This window comes from Parus major, chromosome 3 (assembly GCF_001522545.3).
Source record: "Parus major isolate Abel chromosome 3, Parus_major1.1, whole genome shotgun sequence".
NCBI lineage: Eukaryota > Metazoa > Chordata > Aves > Passeriformes > Paridae > Parus > Parus major.
The window spans coordinates 24,905,941-24,923,479 of record NC_031770.1 but is presented as its reverse complement, the minus strand read 5'-3'; the positions used below and the strand labels follow the sequence as shown (position 1 = coordinate 24,923,479).

The 17,539-nt window shown below is 34.9% G+C and overlaps 1 protein-coding gene across 6 annotated transcripts in view; it reads right to left on the bottom strand.

Annotated features, from left to right (window-relative positions):
• PLEKHH2 (pleckstrin homology, MyTH4 and FERM domain containing H2) overlaps positions 1–16,016 on the bottom strand; it is a 49,215-nt gene extending 33,199 nt beyond the window's left edge. For 5 of the 6 annotated variants that reach the window (XR_004496793.1, XM_015622976.3, XM_015622977.3 and 2 more), the window contains exons 1-3: positions 15,869–16,006; positions 1,354–1,416; positions 171–320 (exon numbers count right to left, since the gene is read on the bottom strand). Coding sequence is in view for 5 of the 6 variants with exons in the window: in XM_015622976.3 (XP_015478462.1) it covers positions 171–320; positions 1,354–1,416; positions 15,869–15,991 (336 nt within the window). In the remaining variant the exon portion in view is untranslated. Of the gene's footprint in view, positions 1–170; positions 321–1,353; positions 1,417–15,868 lie in introns of all 6 variants that reach the window. The other variant, XM_015622979.3, reaches the window with a different exon arrangement.
• Between the last annotated feature and the right edge of the window lie 1,523 nt (positions 16,017–17,539).

Genomic DNA, 17,539 nt, shown 5'->3' with positions numbered 1-17,539 from the left:
AAAGGAATAAACATTATTCAAATTATATACTTCCAAAGGGAACCTCTTTAATCAAACAACAGAAATACTGCTAAACTTTTCTGTCCTCTATTGATCTGAATTTTTATTTTCCCTTTGTATAATTAAAAAGGGAATTGATGTTTCTGTTTTGTAACACCATTACTCCTAACCTGTTCTTCAAGTTGTTGCTCCAATTTTTGTATTAAATCATTTTTATCTTGTATCAGGATCTCCAGATCTTGACATCTCTTATACAGCCTGGTTTCTGATTCACTTGTTTGAACATTTGCTGCTTTTAATTTCTCTTCCATGATCTGCACCTATTTGGAAAGTCAAATATAAAAATTTAAGGAACATAACACTCCAAGTCAAAGATAATAATTTATTCACAAAATAAACTTAAAATTGCCTCCACACTTAAGATTCAAGACAACCCTGCAAAATTTTGAAGCCTATTTGAGAAGAAACCCCACAGTTCATTATGTCTCCCTATGCATTTAATACCAACAGGGCTGGCAAAACACTGGAAGATCTTACACAAATTTTTTTAATATCTGTGAGAGGCTTCTAGTTTTGTAAAACACAAGCTTTTAGAAACACCAGTATGGGAAGAATGCAATTTATCTACAGGGAGCTGTAAACAATGTTTTAATAAATAAACAATTCCACACTGTAAAAAACCCCAGCAAATTATCAGTAGCATTCTAAAAAATTGCTTAAAAATACTTGGCTTATAGTCAGGAATGTTTTCTAACCCCAAATTAGTACATGAAGATTTTTAGTCTTATAATTTTCAGTTTCTATCTGTGTCACAGTAAGATATGAGGGATGTTCCAGTGATACATGAGGTATGTCCACAAAATGTCTACCATTTTGGCTAAGTCTGCCATTTGGAATCAAAAGGCAACTTTGGTTAAGTATTTAGCAATGATCTCTTTTTTTAAACGATGTAACTTGAACAAGAGAAACAAACAACACAGAACAGTTCTATTTAGAGGCTGTATTGGGTAGCCTCATTTTATTTTCTTACAGATCTTCTAAAACCGGTCACTGTTTCCTCTCCCTTTTGTTTCCATATGCATCGGATATGGAAAGAGACTCGTGACACATCAATGAAGAAGCTCATTCCATGTATCTACTTTTGATTTGTGATGTTAGATTTGACTTTATTGAACTGAACTGAATAGTGAGCAAAGAAAGGCATTAGAACTCTCCGTTAGGACAAATCAAAAGACTAAAAGAATCTGTCTTCTCCATTTTTAGAAGTACTTAAAAAAAAAGCAATTTTTAAAATTTCACCTTATTAAAGTATCTCATACACACAGCTAGCGGAGATATTTTTTCCACTTATACCTGCTGAAACGCTCTCTCTGCTTGACGATCAGCATCTATAACTTGCTTCTCAAGCTGCTGCATCTGTAGATGCATAAAAACATACAGTTAAATAGCCATGCCTTCTGCCTCTCATCAGAAAAATATATTTTCATGGTCTGTTTTGAAAAAGGAAAGGACACATGGTGGGCAGGAGCATAAAAATAAAACGATAAACTGTGTGTCAGACTGGGAAAAGAATTCACCATCATGACTGTATTAAAACATTGTAAATACTCTTCAACAGAAAAAAAAATATACACCTTTTCTTCATAAATCTCTGGCTGCCATATGACATACTGCTTTTTCTCTCCTGCTACCAAGGGCAGAAATTCCTTTGACAACAGTCCTAAAACTTTCCTCATGTCCTTCCAAAAGAGGCAAGAGTAGAGGGAACTTGGCTGCTAATCCTTCTGATGTTGACAAATTTAGTGTTTTGGGCAAATATGCTACAAGGACTGTCCCAGACTTCTCCACTGTTGCACAAAAGAAGGCAGGATGTGGCAGACAGGACATGGTGGCCTCAGGTGCTCCACAGCAGCAGTGGACGAAGACAGAGACCATTATCCATGGAGAAGTGCAGGTCACCTCTGAGAGGGTGGACCCTGATCTCTTTCTTTATAGTGATGCCTAATGAATCATGAACCAATCTTTGTCCAGGGCCTTGGAAAACCCCTGCATTTTACAGGATTTATTTTGAAGGCTTTCCCAACAATACAGAACAGAAGAGGCCAGCAAGATACTTTGTTTACATTTTGTTATATTTTGTTAAGAGCCCTCTAGTCTGATTTTGCTGATTTTTTTCATAAAGCCCTGGTTTGAAGTAACACTTGAAAGTTCATAAAGTAATCCATGACTTAAGGACTTAGTGGTTCTCAGGAAATATCTAGGTAAGACCTCAGTTCATCTGAAGAGAATGAAACATCAAATAATTAATATTGCCATAGTCAGTATTCAGCTAGAAAATTGTTCTAAGAAAAGCATATGATGCAAATAATGCAAATGAAACCCATTTATTCCTTCTTCAGTTTACTGCATGGTTTTAAAACAATCAGTTTCATCCTGTCCTGTTTGTAATCAATTTCTAGCATCTCTCAGTTTCTTTTTCACTCTCCATCTCTTTTTTTCACTTCCCAATTATGGTGCTAATCACATGAAACTTAGCACCATATCCATACAAGGACAGAGTCATCATCTTCTATCAACCAAAAACTGAAAATGGAGGAAATGAGTTTTCATTAACAGAAAAAAACTGTAACTCACCTTCTAGTACTTTCTCATACAATACAAAACCCCAAAGTCTACATCATAATAATATCACAACAACCACTGATACAAGACCAACAAACATTTCACAATGCACATGGTTATAGTCAGGTCCCCAGTGAGATGTTTTGCAAGAACACTTGTAAGGCTGTGATCTTCCCAGTCATTAATTCACCAGATGGACAGGGAGATAAACCTTCTTTGTTCTTCTCTGGTCATGTGAATTTAATTTCATATTTAAATGACACCACATTAAGATTTTAAGTTTAATTTTTATAATTTTGACTTCTACGGTTACTTTCCAACTGTCTTTTTGGTTTTACATTCAAACAGAAGTTTGGTTTGCAAGACTCACTTTAGTATCATTTTTCAGACACTTATTTTTTAGTGAGTTGAGATTCAGAAACTGAGGTTATTTCTGAATATATACAGTCGCTGACATTCCAGCAAAGCAAAGGCACTGTGCTAAACATAGTGGAAGTGCAAGTACTAATAATGAACTAATACTCTATAGTGTTCTGACTATTAATACTATGACAGAAAACTATTAATATTATGACAGAAAGCTTCAGATATTTATATTGCAAAATTCACTGATGAGTAGGAAGTTGTTCATCAGCTTTCACAGGCAATTTGTAAATGCATGGCAGCAACTGGCAATTTATTTATGTCCCATGAGTTAAGGTCATTTCATCTGTAAGGCAGTATCAGAAATGTGACAGATTTAGTAAATGGAATTAAAACCTGAAAAGGTTTTAATTTGCTTGCCAAGTTCACCCAGCTGCCACTGCAGGGCAGCCAGCTCCAACTTGGCTTAAACCTGGAAACAGCTGGTCCCTCCAGCAGCATCTCATGATCACTGAGTGCACTGCTGCTCTTCTACACAAGCATTTGAGTCCTGGAGAATCCAGCGCACTAAAGGCCCGCGTTCCATCCATGGCTGTGCACTGACACTGCACAGTGCATCTCTTGCTAGGAATACACACTGCTGCACAGGAGCAGGAACAGAATAATATCTTCATGTAGACTACTGGGACCAAGAATATGATTTGAATAAAACTGTTGCTTTATTCAAAGTAACAATGCTTTATTAAGATGAACATAAAACCCAGAGCCAAAGAAGCTGAGAGACTACTACCAAGTGAAAGATCATTCAGAGGGAAGGGAAGAACAAAGTTTTTTTTTGCCTCTTCAACAGTTAGCTGTTTCAAGAAGGCATACTAAGAAACATTGTGTGGTCTCACAGTATGGATTTGTCAGTCAGCATCCTGGCAACAAATAAATGTGAGATTTCATTTCCAAAATTTCTAAAGGGTCTTCAGTTTCTTTTAGGAGACTCCCGTTTAAAAAAAGCAATCCATATTATTCAGCAACAATCAAGTATCATGGCTACCAAACATGAGCACCTCTGTTAAAATTAAATTTGCCAGCATTTCAGTAATTTTGGTGCTACATAATCATTACTAAGTGAGTCCTGGTTTTCCCATTATTTAGAGTTTATATAGGTTTGCTTTACAGGGTCTACTGTAACAATAATGAAACTTAAAAAATACAGTTTTTCCATTTGCATAAATAATCACCAAATGGTTTTGCCTGAAAAACTAGATTTACATCTGTACTCTGACTACTTTGCTTGTTTATAAGCCTGTGAAGTTAAAAAGAAGAAATGACTACCTTAGAATACTCTTAAGGCTACCAAACTTGTTGGGCAAAAGATTGGACCAATTTCTACGGGAAGAATTTTTCTTCCCAAACAAAACCTAACCTTAAACCTTCTTCTTAAGTCAGTGACAAGTTTCTCAACAGTGACCACAGCACTGAGAGAAGGAAACATGAGACTGGTTGAATAACTAATGGTTTCCATCAAGCCATGCTTAAGAATAAAATGCAGCCCTAAATCCTCTTTACCCAAAGACTGTGAAGGCCATTTCAGACCATGCATCAACAGCTTAAGATCTTCAAATAAAAATTTTTTAAAGAATCCTTAACTTGTGGATGGATGTGTCAGGCAATGACAGCCATACCTATGCTCAGAGGCAAATGTTAAATGCAGAAGAACTCTCACCTGTGGCAGCATCCTGAATACTGACGACCAACTCTGACTTTATAAAGAACATCATTTGAATAAAAGAAAGTTCTGTTGAACCAGACCTCTGTCCCACCAACTTCTTTCTGTATACACCTCAGCAAACTGCCAGCATCATTGGATCAAAATGTTTTGTATCAGCTGTTAGGTGAGGCATTGCTCGAATCATTTACAGTCTGTAAAGGATCAACTGACATATAATTGCCTTTCCAGGAGAAACATGGAGGGCCATCATGTTATTGAGAGCATTTGGCATGTGGTATATATTTAAGCTTTATTTTCTATCATGTCCTAAATAAGGTAACTTGAAATAATGCCCCAGTTCAACAAACCTCTTGTAAGGAATTGACAATGTTTTTGTCACGCACATTGGATTTGTACAAACTCAGTAAGAATTCAGAGACATCCTGTCATAATCTATACTGATTTTTATTTTACAGTCTTAAATATACAAAAAATAGATGCATATTGACTAAAGAACACAGGTACAGAAGAACAGATGCTACTTTAACCTGCACTTTCTCCTTCTGTCTTTAAGTGAAAAATCCTCTTACGGTTTCCAGAAAACAGATTAGTGCATGCTGCATCAATTACTGAATTATAGAAAACAGTTTCTATTGTTAGAAACAGATTTGGTATTAAACTTAGTAAGGAAATAACTACTCCACGTCTGACACTCATCAAATTGAGCTATTTTTGTTCAAACAATGAACAAAGAAATGCCACATGTGACTAAATAGTGAATGCTTTGAAGAAACATGGCAGTAATAAAAACAGAGGTGTACTGTCTTGGAGGTCTGGACATTGAAGTACAACACACAGTCACTGGGAGTTTTTTACAGTAGAAAGGCAAATAATAAAATGATTCCATTTCAAGGGTCACATGGAAGTTTCTTGGCTGTATTCAGAAATGTTGAACATATATATTTTTGTGCAAGTAAAGAAATTTTCATTTGAGTAAACACATATTACATGAAATCAGCAAAGGGTACAAACTCAAAAGTCATCACTCACAAATTTAAAAAATATGCCTTTTGTATGCATACATATATATACTTTAATTTCTATACATATATATAGAGGTCATTATTAGTAGTGTGTATTACAGAGAAATTACAGCATTAAAATGATATCTTTCCTGTTACTTGAAATAGATATTTAATAATTTTAAAGGGAACATTTTATTTTAAAAATTAAAATTACTGTAATTAGTTTCTTTTTGAAATCAAACAAAAAATGTTTGTTATGTATAGGAACAAACTCCTACTTTTTATCCAAATCAAAATTCAACATAATTTATCCCATTCATGTTTGAAATTTACATTATAATCAGTGCATCATACAGTGTCTCCTAGTTTTTAGTATTATAAACAACATGGTTGTATCACATAGACTTTTTGGAAATCTTTTTGAAATACATATAGGAAAAAATACAACCAATTATGAACAAAAAGAAAAGCATCACTTCTCTGTATGCCTTTCAAAACATGTTGATAATAGGTCAAAGTTTTTAAAAAGGAAAAATGAGTTAAAACCTAATGTATCTAATAGTTTGTTGATGAAATGCAGAATTTCCAGTGATTTGAGAATTATATGTTTAGAAATGCAGAACTTCCAGTGATTTGAGAATATGTTTAGAGTCTGTTGTTTTCCTTGCACTTCCATTTTTCCCGTTTTTCAAATCTTCATCATCTGAAAAAAGCCTAAACCATCTGTGGCTGAAAAAGAGTGTTCCACATAAAAAAAAAAAAAAAAAAGCAAAAAAAAAGCAGTGAATCTGTCTAGTTTTAGATATAGTGAACTACTGGTCCTCATACCACATAGGACTTACCAAAACCAGAGACATGAGTATATGGTTGCTTCTATAAATAAAGAAATAGGAGAAGCAATTGAGGGACAAACACACCTACAACTGTCTTTCAAAGGTAGTAGATACAAACAGGTGATGAATACACACAAGCTGGCAACTAGAAGATACTAATTTTTTCACATTGACAAAAAAAGATTTTAGAACTGCCTTCTAATAGAAGCTACAAAGACAAAAGATCTGGTGGTTTCTAATGTGTGTGTGTGTGATACTTGCTAAGTTTATAAATTGTTTGGAGAATATGCCTGCCAGCTATTCCACAGCTCTACATCTGACCAAGATTTTCCCTTTGATTCTATATTCCTATGTTTAGCCCCAAATATTTCAACAAATCTCTGAATTTACAGAAGAAAAGTTAGTACTTCTTAAAAGCAAGGAAGCTGCTTCTCAATGGCTTTTATGACAACCAGTTTTCATGTTTTACAGTATGCTGTGCCAAATCATATGCTTTGCAGTAAAACTGTTCTAGAAGCATGACTTACTCTTTTTACAAAAAGTTCTCTCCTCTAATGGCTTAGCTTAGGAAAATACAGTAATATTCCTCCTAATTCTGTAACTCATTTATTGAAAAGCTGACTAGATATGTTCCACCCATGTTTTCTAACATTATTCCTTCTGCCTTGACATTTCTCTCCTATATATTTCTCTCCTATTCCTCTGTAAGGGAAGTGGTAGATCTTTATAAGCTACAACAAACTTTCAAATATGACCTGACTAATTAAGCCATATAGACAAAACACCTAAAGAGAACAGATGTAAAATAAATATACTAACATTTTATAGGAAAGATAAACAAGAAGATAATTTGTAAAGAAAGAATGAGCACATTCATGTGTGCACATGCCTTGGGAAAGAAATATTTTGTTCTTTATTGGCTGATTTTTTTATCCCAAAGGGAATACAATTCTTAGAGAGACTTATCTGTAATAGAACGCCTTTCCATTTAACTTATTAGTAGAAATGTGTTTCATTATATAATCTTGGAAGTGATACTTCAGACCCACCTGTATTTATAAAATTAAATATGCCTTCAGTGAAAAATTCGTATTTTGGCACAATAGCTCTTCCCTAGAATGAAACCTATAAAAATATTACTCCATTTTTTAGTCCTCAAAATGAAGAATTGCTTTCTGAAATTAATTTATTTTTGTCACAGATCTCCCCAAAAGGGCTAATGCTAAAGGCTATGTCTTATGGGGCTCAAATGATCCTTAGGCTACTTACAGACCAAGCTTGTATTGCAGATGAAATTTTAAGGTCTGTTATTATTTCCTACATGAAAAAAAAGAAATCAGATAAAAAATTAGTCACCTGGCTTAAATTCAGAAAGCCTTGTATTTCCCTCAGATCTCGGCTGAATGCTTGCCTAGGTTATAATTACTGCAACACAACTTAGGCTCACAACCTGGCAGTTTGTAAGCTGCCACTTCCCAGCACTCGCCCATGGTTTGTCTTCTCCCATCTTCTTCATTTTTAATACCAATTAACAGGTAAAAGGCTACAATTCTTCTCATGAACAAAGCACTGTCAACCATTCTTCTGCCAATCTGCCATCTAACTAATTCCTTTCTGTCTGTCACACAAATGTATGAAGTGTAAAAACAATTTGATTCTTTGACGTCAAAGTTACATCTATGTGTGCACACACACGTGCACACACCACAAACAGATGTACACCAACTTTTCCAGATGACAGCAGTTCTACAATTTGCATGTGCAGAATCACAAACCTGTTCACTTCTAACTACAGCAACTGCTGGCACTGCTCTCCTAGGTAGGCAAAAGTCATTTCTTAAATGCAATCCTCTCTTACTTTTCCTTTTTAGCAATTCAGCTCATTCCTTGTTATGAACTGTGCTTAGAACAAAGCCTTTCCTTAGAACAAAACAAAACCTCCAAAAATTATCAGTCTCTATTATTAGTTTCCAAAGTTAAAAAAAAAAAAGGCTCAAAATTTCTATTGCTTTTCTTGATGAGACCAGTTTTCTACAAAGTTATTTTACTTCTTTCAAGTTCCTTTCAATACTTAAACATCATTTTAAGAATTATTTAGCTCAAAAGGTTGTCTAGTGGTCATCAAATGAGCGGAAAGTACATATGAAAAAACAATTTTTCACATCTCAGTTGAGGTCATTGTAGTAAAAAACCAATGATTTCTTTAGGAAACTATATAACTTAAAAATATAGAACAGAAAAGCCCAGAGAGGGAACTCCTCCAGAACTGGTAGTCTAGAACAGCTGCCAGCAAACATACAGATATAAAGAATGTAAATTCAGTGGTGGGATTTGAGGAGGCAGTGTAGTGGACAACTGAGTAACATGTAATGCTGGCTCACTAACTACTTTTCCCAATTTCAGCCACAGAACTTTCCTAAGCCTCATGAAACGCTCTTTCCATCTTGGAAATTCCCTCTTTCTGGCAGTCATCTTTCCCAACTCAGATCTTGTCTTGACAGTTAAATTGCAAAGACACAATCAAACATAAATTAGGCAGATTGCTACTCTTAGCACAGACAGTATCATAGCATTCAAAATCTTGAAAGGACTGAAGATACTGTTCAGTGAGAGGGAAGAAGGTACCAAAGCACTCTGGCAGGCAAGGAAAAAGAAATCTCATACAGTGCTTAACATGAAAAAGACAAACATATATCAAGAACTGGTTGTTCATCTGCTTTGTTTTGTGCTGATCCCTGTACTACAATTGTGGAAATTCTGCTATCTGTGTCTCACTGAATTGTGGCTTCTGATTAGGGCCACAACATGATTAGGGTCACAACCTGAAACAGGACACGCCACAGCCTGAGAAGTGATGGCTTGAGAAAAAAAGGTGCCAATCATGGCCCACATTTTAAAAAAAGAAAACTTGACTGAAACTTAATTTATTCATGACATTGAAGTGTGTAAGACACTTTGGAAACCCGTGGTCAAGGAGCAAGAGATTCCAGAAATATATGTAAGGCAGCATGTTGCACTTTAAAGACCAGACAACAGGTATTTAAAACAAGAAAGTACACTCCCAGGGAATGAAAATTAAATGAGCAAAGAGTTTTCATCATCAAAAATGGAGAAAAAAAATTTGTCGCTCTTATAAGTGAAATGCTAAACAAGTATTAGATTGGCTAAGGATCCATTATCAGTTTCCACAACTTCCACCAACTTCCCCATCTCAGGTGGACTAGAACAGAAAGGAATACCACCACAGAGTGGATATTAATTCTCTGGCCTCACAGCAAAGGCTGTGCTCTTCATGCCATTACCCAGCCATGCCTCTACAGGAACAACTAATTTATTGCTTCCTGAGTTCTCCTTTTGTGTTTTTTTTTTCATTTTCAGCCTCCTTAGAAAGAATATAGTTTTGAGATGTACAAGAACAACAAAACCAAAAAAAGCTCCAACATTTTAAAGAGGCATAGCATAAACTTAATAATTGACAAAGGATAAAAATGAAACTATAAGAAACACGTGTAGGCATTAAAAAGGAGTAAACAAACTTATTATTCTATTCATATAAACTTTCATTCTCCTTAATTCTCCTTACTTTCTCCTATTTGTACCTTTCTAATTGCAACTGAATTATTTTCCATGATGACAAGATTTTTAAGGACACCTAAATACTGAAAAATAACCTTCATCTGAATAATTTTGTACAATTATATTCTGCTCCCCTTTACCCTTCATAATCCTTTGATTGCAAATGGAAGTACTCATTGTGCTTTTTTACAATTTTTGTATTGGCAATCACTGAGTAAGTCCATGTGTTTCTGACTTTCCCTCCAAAAACATTAAACATGAAATTGCCATGCCAGTGGTAACAAAGTGGACTGCATCTGCTTCATTTTCAAATGTCAAATGACATACCATAAATAGGACTGTGAAAGGAATAAAAATACAGTGGAACATGGATTTAGCTGTTGGTTTGTAAGACAAAGTCCAAAATGTGTTATTCTTTGGAATATACTGAAAATAGTATTTAGCCTAAAAATTTATTATCATCCAATTTTCATAATCTGTTCAGAAAGTATAAATAGTATTACATTTGTGATGTACACACTTGTTGCCAGCTGAGCATGTATACAGGGAATATCCAAGTGGAAGGTTAAAACAGTGAAGATCTGAAAAGAATTCTCTCTCATAATCTTTTATGTTTGTTGAAAACCACTTAAAGCATAACATAATGACCCTCAACCCTGCAGGAAACAAACCTGGAGACATTTATAGGAAGGCTGAGTATACTGGACAGCCCATTATGCAGCATTTGTGTTAGTGCCACATTCAGTCCTTACGGGGTCTGATGAAATTCAGTGGGGGCTGCCCAAGTGGGAATTCAACACAGCTATGTAGTTCCCCTACTAAAATGATTTTTTAGTGGTAGGAAGAACATCAACTTTATAGCTTATGTTGCATGCGTATTCAAGGTGAAAAGTGCACTTACTATGAAAAGAAGGAAGGTCACCAACTTCTCCTGTGACTTGAAATGCTAGCTGGAAGCTAAACTTGCAGAAGAAATAGTAATCTTTTACTCAACAAAAGGGTTTTTTTGTAAACCCTTCACATATATAAGACTCAAGCTGCATTAAAATACAGGGTTCTGCTTAAAGCTCAGTTTCACAGCCATCCTAAATTTGGCATACTAGGATACTTTCTAATATCATTCCTTAAATTCCTGTAAAGACCTCTCCCACTTACAGCAGCAGCTTCTGCTTAAAACTCCAAAAGGTCTTTCTTTGCACATTAGATTTATAAATATAGACTCTTTTCTTCACAAAATGAAAAAATATTAAAACCAAATAAACATCAGGGAATAGATTAGGTTATTATTAAGTTATTATTAACAGATTAAGTTATATATTAAGCTGTATATTCCCTTGCTTCTCTCCCTTCTCCTCAAGTTCAGTAAAAAATTTAAGCTCTGGTAGCTGCACTGCTGCAACACATTTACAATGCAAATTTCTCAAACTCCTCAACTGAGTTTCAAGGAAGACTACTTCCTAAACTTACAGGACACATACAGTATATAGTTTACAGTTTATACAGTAAATAGTTTGTTTTTCTGAATCACAACACATCTGTTAGAATAATATACTGAAGACTTTTCATGGTAACTCTTCATTCATTTGCAGGGGCATTATTAAATAAAATAACTCTGCAAAGGTATTTGATTTCTAGTGTACTTCAATGATTAATTGAAGCCTGATTACATTTATGGGCTCACACAGATCATACACAAATATTGGAAATGGCTAGATTCAAGACATCCCTTATTTAAATCTGATTCTAGACTAAGTTATACAACAAGTATAAAGGGAAGAACCCAATGGCAGTTTCTGGCAAGTCATTCACACGGGGATAGTAGGATGTAAACTCCTTTCCTGTCTTGAATACTGTATTGAAGAGATACCATCTTGAAGAGATACCTCTCAAACACAGGCAAAAGAGAAGAGTTGGAGAATTACCACCAATCTGTTTCTCTTATCTTCCTGTACAGACTCCCTGTTTTTGTCACAGTATCATTCTTACTCTGTTTTCTATAACAATTACATAGTATAATACCCACAGGGTTTTATGTCTGTCACACCACAGTGCTGTGATTTTGTTGCTGTTTTGAAGTGGAACAGTGTCTGCTGCTATTGTTCAATGTTTCAGTACACATTTCATAGCATAGAGATGATTGTAAACAAAACCACAAATAAAGGCCTGTGCTAATCAAAGTAAGAGTGAGAATTATTTCTGAGCTTTGACAATGTGTTTTGTTCTATATCAAGTAACAAATCCCAAAAGTACTTATGAAGCCTGATAATCAGCTAAATTATGCTTTTGTCATTAGTATCAGGATGACCATCACCTACTGGCCAATTGGGTCTTCTTTACTCAGTTTACTATTTTCCCAAATATATTTTTGAGTAAGAATTCCATGCAGTTCAATTTCTAACCAGTGTGACTGTATCTTTCCTTTAACCAATACTGAGAACTGTCTGTATAATTTCAAAAATTAAAACGTGCAAAAATAACTACTGGGTTATTGGCAAATGAAACCAACTCAGAAATACATCCAACGACTTTATTGCCCACTTTGAAAATGGTTGCTTTTAAATTGTACCAAATTGCTAGATTTGCAGATGAATAGGATAAATTTTTATTAAGCTGTGACCAAACTTTGATACATGTCCCAGCTGAATTCCAGTTTCTGAGTGAAAGATCCATATTAAAAAGTCAAAGTGGCACAGTGAGGAGAAGGATCATTTTTCATGAAGTCTGCTAATGCTCTGCTCTGGAGAGTATTATGTCAAATTATCCCAGCTGAATACTTGTTGGACCTGTGGTCTTCAACAGAAAATGTTTCTCACATGTAATCCTGTAATCACTTGTTTTTTTCTAAAATTGCTGAGAAAGGTAAGGCAAACTAAAATAAGAGGGCAGTAACATAACAAGTTCTGAAGTATTTTTATCTATTTCAGAGTCGGATTTCTCACAGATGAGAGAGTAATTTGCCTTTTAGTACTTTATTTTGAGCACAGTGCTGAAGACTTGTGGTTTTATCCATCTTATTCTGTTTGTTTGGGGTTTTTATGTCGCTATTTGAAATTTTATTATTATACATAAATTGCTATGAATTTAAGAGGGTATTTCTATCAGTTAAGACCCTGTAAATGCAAACTGTAAATGAACAAAGTGAAAAGTCAAGTAGCAAGCATTTTGAATTTCTAAAATTTTTTTTAAAACTTATATAGTTTTGTGAAGTGCTGTTCATGAATCTTAACTTTTTGCCAAAACTTCACTCAGCAGCAGTCGTATAAAACTTGGTAGCAATGGCTGCTAGAAGGTTGCCAGGGAAGTCATGTTCAGTGTTTAGCCACTGACCATCCCGAAATGCAGTGATCCAGATGGGGTAAAGAGACAGAACAGATATCCCTGATCTAACAGCTCAGACTGTTTAAGCATCCAGTGATCTGCTGAGTGTTACAGCAGCCAGGACTGTACTCTTGCATGGATATTCTCTGCCAAGACTGATGATAATAACTTGCTCATCTCTGAGCCTTGCTAACTACAATGAAAAGCACAGGTAGTTTTCCTTCTTCAACTTTTTTTTTTTTTATTCTTAAATGAAATTTCAAAGGATGGCTTTTGCACAGTTAGCTCTGCTTCCCAAAACTAATATTCTGCAAAATTTCTTCAATAAGAGTTTGCCACACATTAAAATTGCAGGATTAGGAAAAAAATTAAGAGTTTTCAACTACACTGCTTTCTAACACCAATATTTTTAGTTATGACAAAGTAGAATTATTTGGAGCACTAACTAAAAATACTATTTCAGCGGAATTTGGTTTTACTGAAAAAGTTTTTTTATCAGAAGTTATTCTTTACTGCTGTAAGTTTACATGCCTATTTAATGAACAGAAGTCTAATATAGAAAATACTAAATTTTTCTATTCCATTTTTTCCACCTCAAACTGAGGTTTGGTGCCTCCATAGGACAAATAAAACAGATAAAATGAATAGTAATAAATTGCCAAATTTTATTCAGTCAAGAACTGCATGACATAGTTAAATCAACTATTGATGTCTGTAGTAATCAAATTAGTAGAAAATGCAACAGCAAAATTAGGGTGCATGTGGATAAGTATAATAGGTCATGAAGAGTTACAGTGTTCCTTAAAAAGAGAGGTGTTTGCTTACAAAGCTAATGAAGTTTTGAGGGATCATCAAGGCTGAAGATAGGGAGGGTCTGGTTATTATAATTATTTGAATTGTGCAAAGAGTTTCAAGGAAATAAAAAGCCATGGGGTAAGAGGGAATGTCCCTCCATGAATTACAAAAAGAGCTCAATAAAAATAGTACATTATTGGTAACCTCCTACAGTGACCAGCAGCTGTCAGGAGAGATCTGCAGAGATCTCTTGAGGGCTCATTGCTGTTCAAGGAAGACATTTGGTAATGGACACTGAGCAGTAAAGTGACAAAGTTCTTGGTGGTATTTTGTTATTCAGGATAAGAGAAGCTTTCTGACAAGCAAGATTTACATGTAGGTCCTTAAAAGATTTAGTGGACAGTCAATAAAATAATAAATGACACATAGGTATCTAAAGGGCTTTGAGTAAGATACTGGAATTAAGATAGGTATCTTCATAGGAAACATACTCAATTGTTAACTTTAGTTTAGCTGTCAAAGAAGACAATGTTAAGTATTACTAGCAAAGGACTGGAACATATCTGAAACTCTGTACATCATCCAGAGCTTTTTGTAAATACAAATATATCTGTTTCTTCCTGCTTTAATACTATTTAGCTATTGCCCCACCAAAACACAGTAAAGTGGGAATAATTCACAGAGGACTAAATGTGGAGATCAAATGTATTTATGGCTTCAAAGGGAGAATAGATAAATCCACAAAATAGAACCATTAACTTGCATGTAAAAAATAAAGGTATTTTTGCTTACATACTATCGAGTTATCTGAATGTTATTTTTCTTTAGGGGGAGCAACTGATGGAAAATTTAGTTCATAGAAGAGCTACTAAAATAAAACATTTTAATTAGAAGTTCACTGAAGTGAGTCTTAATGATGACATAGTTCCAATAAATCTCTAAGATCTTTTGTCTCTTGTACTCTTTTAATTGTCTTGTTCTGTCAAAATATTACCAGGTAAACAAAATAGTGGAGGTTTTATATTTCAGATATGGGCTCAATTACAATTGACTGTTGGGATATACATATTTGAATACACCAAGTGAAATGTTTCTCTATTGAAAAATAGAGTAAATCTTTAAACAATATTTTTCAAATTAAATGATACAATATTTTTCAACTTTCTGGATCCAGAGACTCAGATGATGAGCCATAGTTGGAGATGTCTTTTTATAAGAAAATGAAATCTGGTAAATTATATGATTTATTAAAGAGTACTGGGGAAAGTAATACTTCTGGATTTCCTCCACGATGATTTCTGTGTCTTAAATCACATCTCAAATACTTAATAAATGTGTTAAATATTAACTTCAATGTTCTAAAAGTGATTATTGGATACATACGTTTTTCTACAGGAGAGATGCCAGTGTGCTCTTACTTGAAAATGAACATTTCTTACTGGCAATTCTAATGTGTAAAATTCTTTCACAGCATTAAAATATACATGGTTTCCATATATTTTGTTGTAAAAGGCTATTTTTTGCCTTCTGAAAAAAATCTCAGTACCTGCAATCTCAAACCATGACTTGTGATCGACCCCCATAATAAAATAAAATAATTTATACATCATTGAAATTCATTCAGTGTGACCTACCTTTTCTGCTAACAGTTCTCTGATCTTGCTTGCCTGGAGACGAAATTTCATTAACTGTGACTCCAAAGTTAAACATCTTTCCTTCCAGTTTACAGTACCTTCTGGCTCTGAAAGTTCAGACATATTTATGCTGGAAAAAGAAAGGGAAAAAATCCCCATGACAAATTCAGTCTGAATTTAATGTCTGACTTTATTTTCATGTGCATACTGTTTTATATAAATCTCAAGAATGCCTCCAAATTTCATAAAAGTAGTTTCAAAAAACGTTTTATTTTTCTGAGGCCCTTATTATAACTATCAAATTCTGAAATCTGTGTTAATAATATTTAGGTTTATTGTATTTTAATTTCTTTGATTATCCTGTGGCTGCAGTTATTTTTCCTTGATAAGCAGAGACACATCTCACATTTTAACCTCTAGTTACTGCAAATATCCTTTCTTACTCAGGAGAGTCTTGCTGGGAACTGAGCTTTTGCTTAGCAAAATGCCTTACATAGGTGTAACTGCCTGGGACTTAGCAGCATACTTGGTTTTATGCAAGATTAATGTTTTGCATATCACTTTCTTAAAAGTCTTTTAAAATTCTGCTTTATCAAATTGCCTTTAAAATTCAATATCCTTAAAGAGATGGAAGGGGAAGTTTCTGATTCCAAATATAAAGATGGGTGAGCAAATGGTCTCTAATGGACCCCTCACATGAAAAACAATCTTTCCATGTTAGCTGTTGCAGATTTCAGGACATCCTGGTTCAGGCATGTTTCAGTCTCAAATCTGTTTTCTTATCCATATTTAACTGTTCATGCCTTCTGGAAACTAGCCTCAGTGCCCTTCTGGACAAGCATTTCTGGAAAAATTATTCAGGATGAGTGCTGGCTCGTCATGTTTTTAGTCTGAGAAGCCAAGAAAATCATCTGTGTGTAAGCAGAAGGACTGGGCTCTGTTGTATTCCAAGTACTTGTAGACAGTTTAATAGAGTAAGTGGATGGCTGAATGTAACCATTCAGTCCAAGTTCCCTGGCTAAGTAAAGGCCTGGCCTTTGCAGGGTTCTGGACAGTTAGGTTTGGCTTTGGAAATAAAGCCTGAATAGCTCCTAAGTTATCCAATTTATCTCAAAAATAATAAACATATGAAAAACACCATTCAGTGGAGGGCTGCTGGAAGATCACAACAAAGACAAAAACTACAAGCCATAAGGTTATATTGCATGTTTGTCACCTGAACAGTGGGACACTGATAAGGAAAGGCAAGTAGCCATTGTTTTCAGTGTGATGCAGGAGGCTGATACAGGAAGATTATGGCTAATACAGATCTCCACACTGCAAGTCCTGACACAGCATAGATGAAAAAGTGACACCATGGGCAGCCCCCTTTCCCATGACTATTGCAAGCCTCCAGAAGCCAGTGCTCCAGCTTGAAGCATTTCCCTTCCTCCCTGCATCAGAAAAGGCAGCCCCACTTGAAACCCCTCAGCTGGAGACAAAAGACCTATGAGTTTATCTTCTCTATTGTTTTTGACAACAGGAAGAAAAAAGGAAAAGCACCACAAGACAGATCAAACTCATTCAAAGACAGATCAAAGCCAGATTCCAAAAAGTCCTTCACTTTGCTTTGCTACTGTAATATTTTCTATTTATCTTCTAAATTCTCATGCCTCATGTGACTCTCAGGTT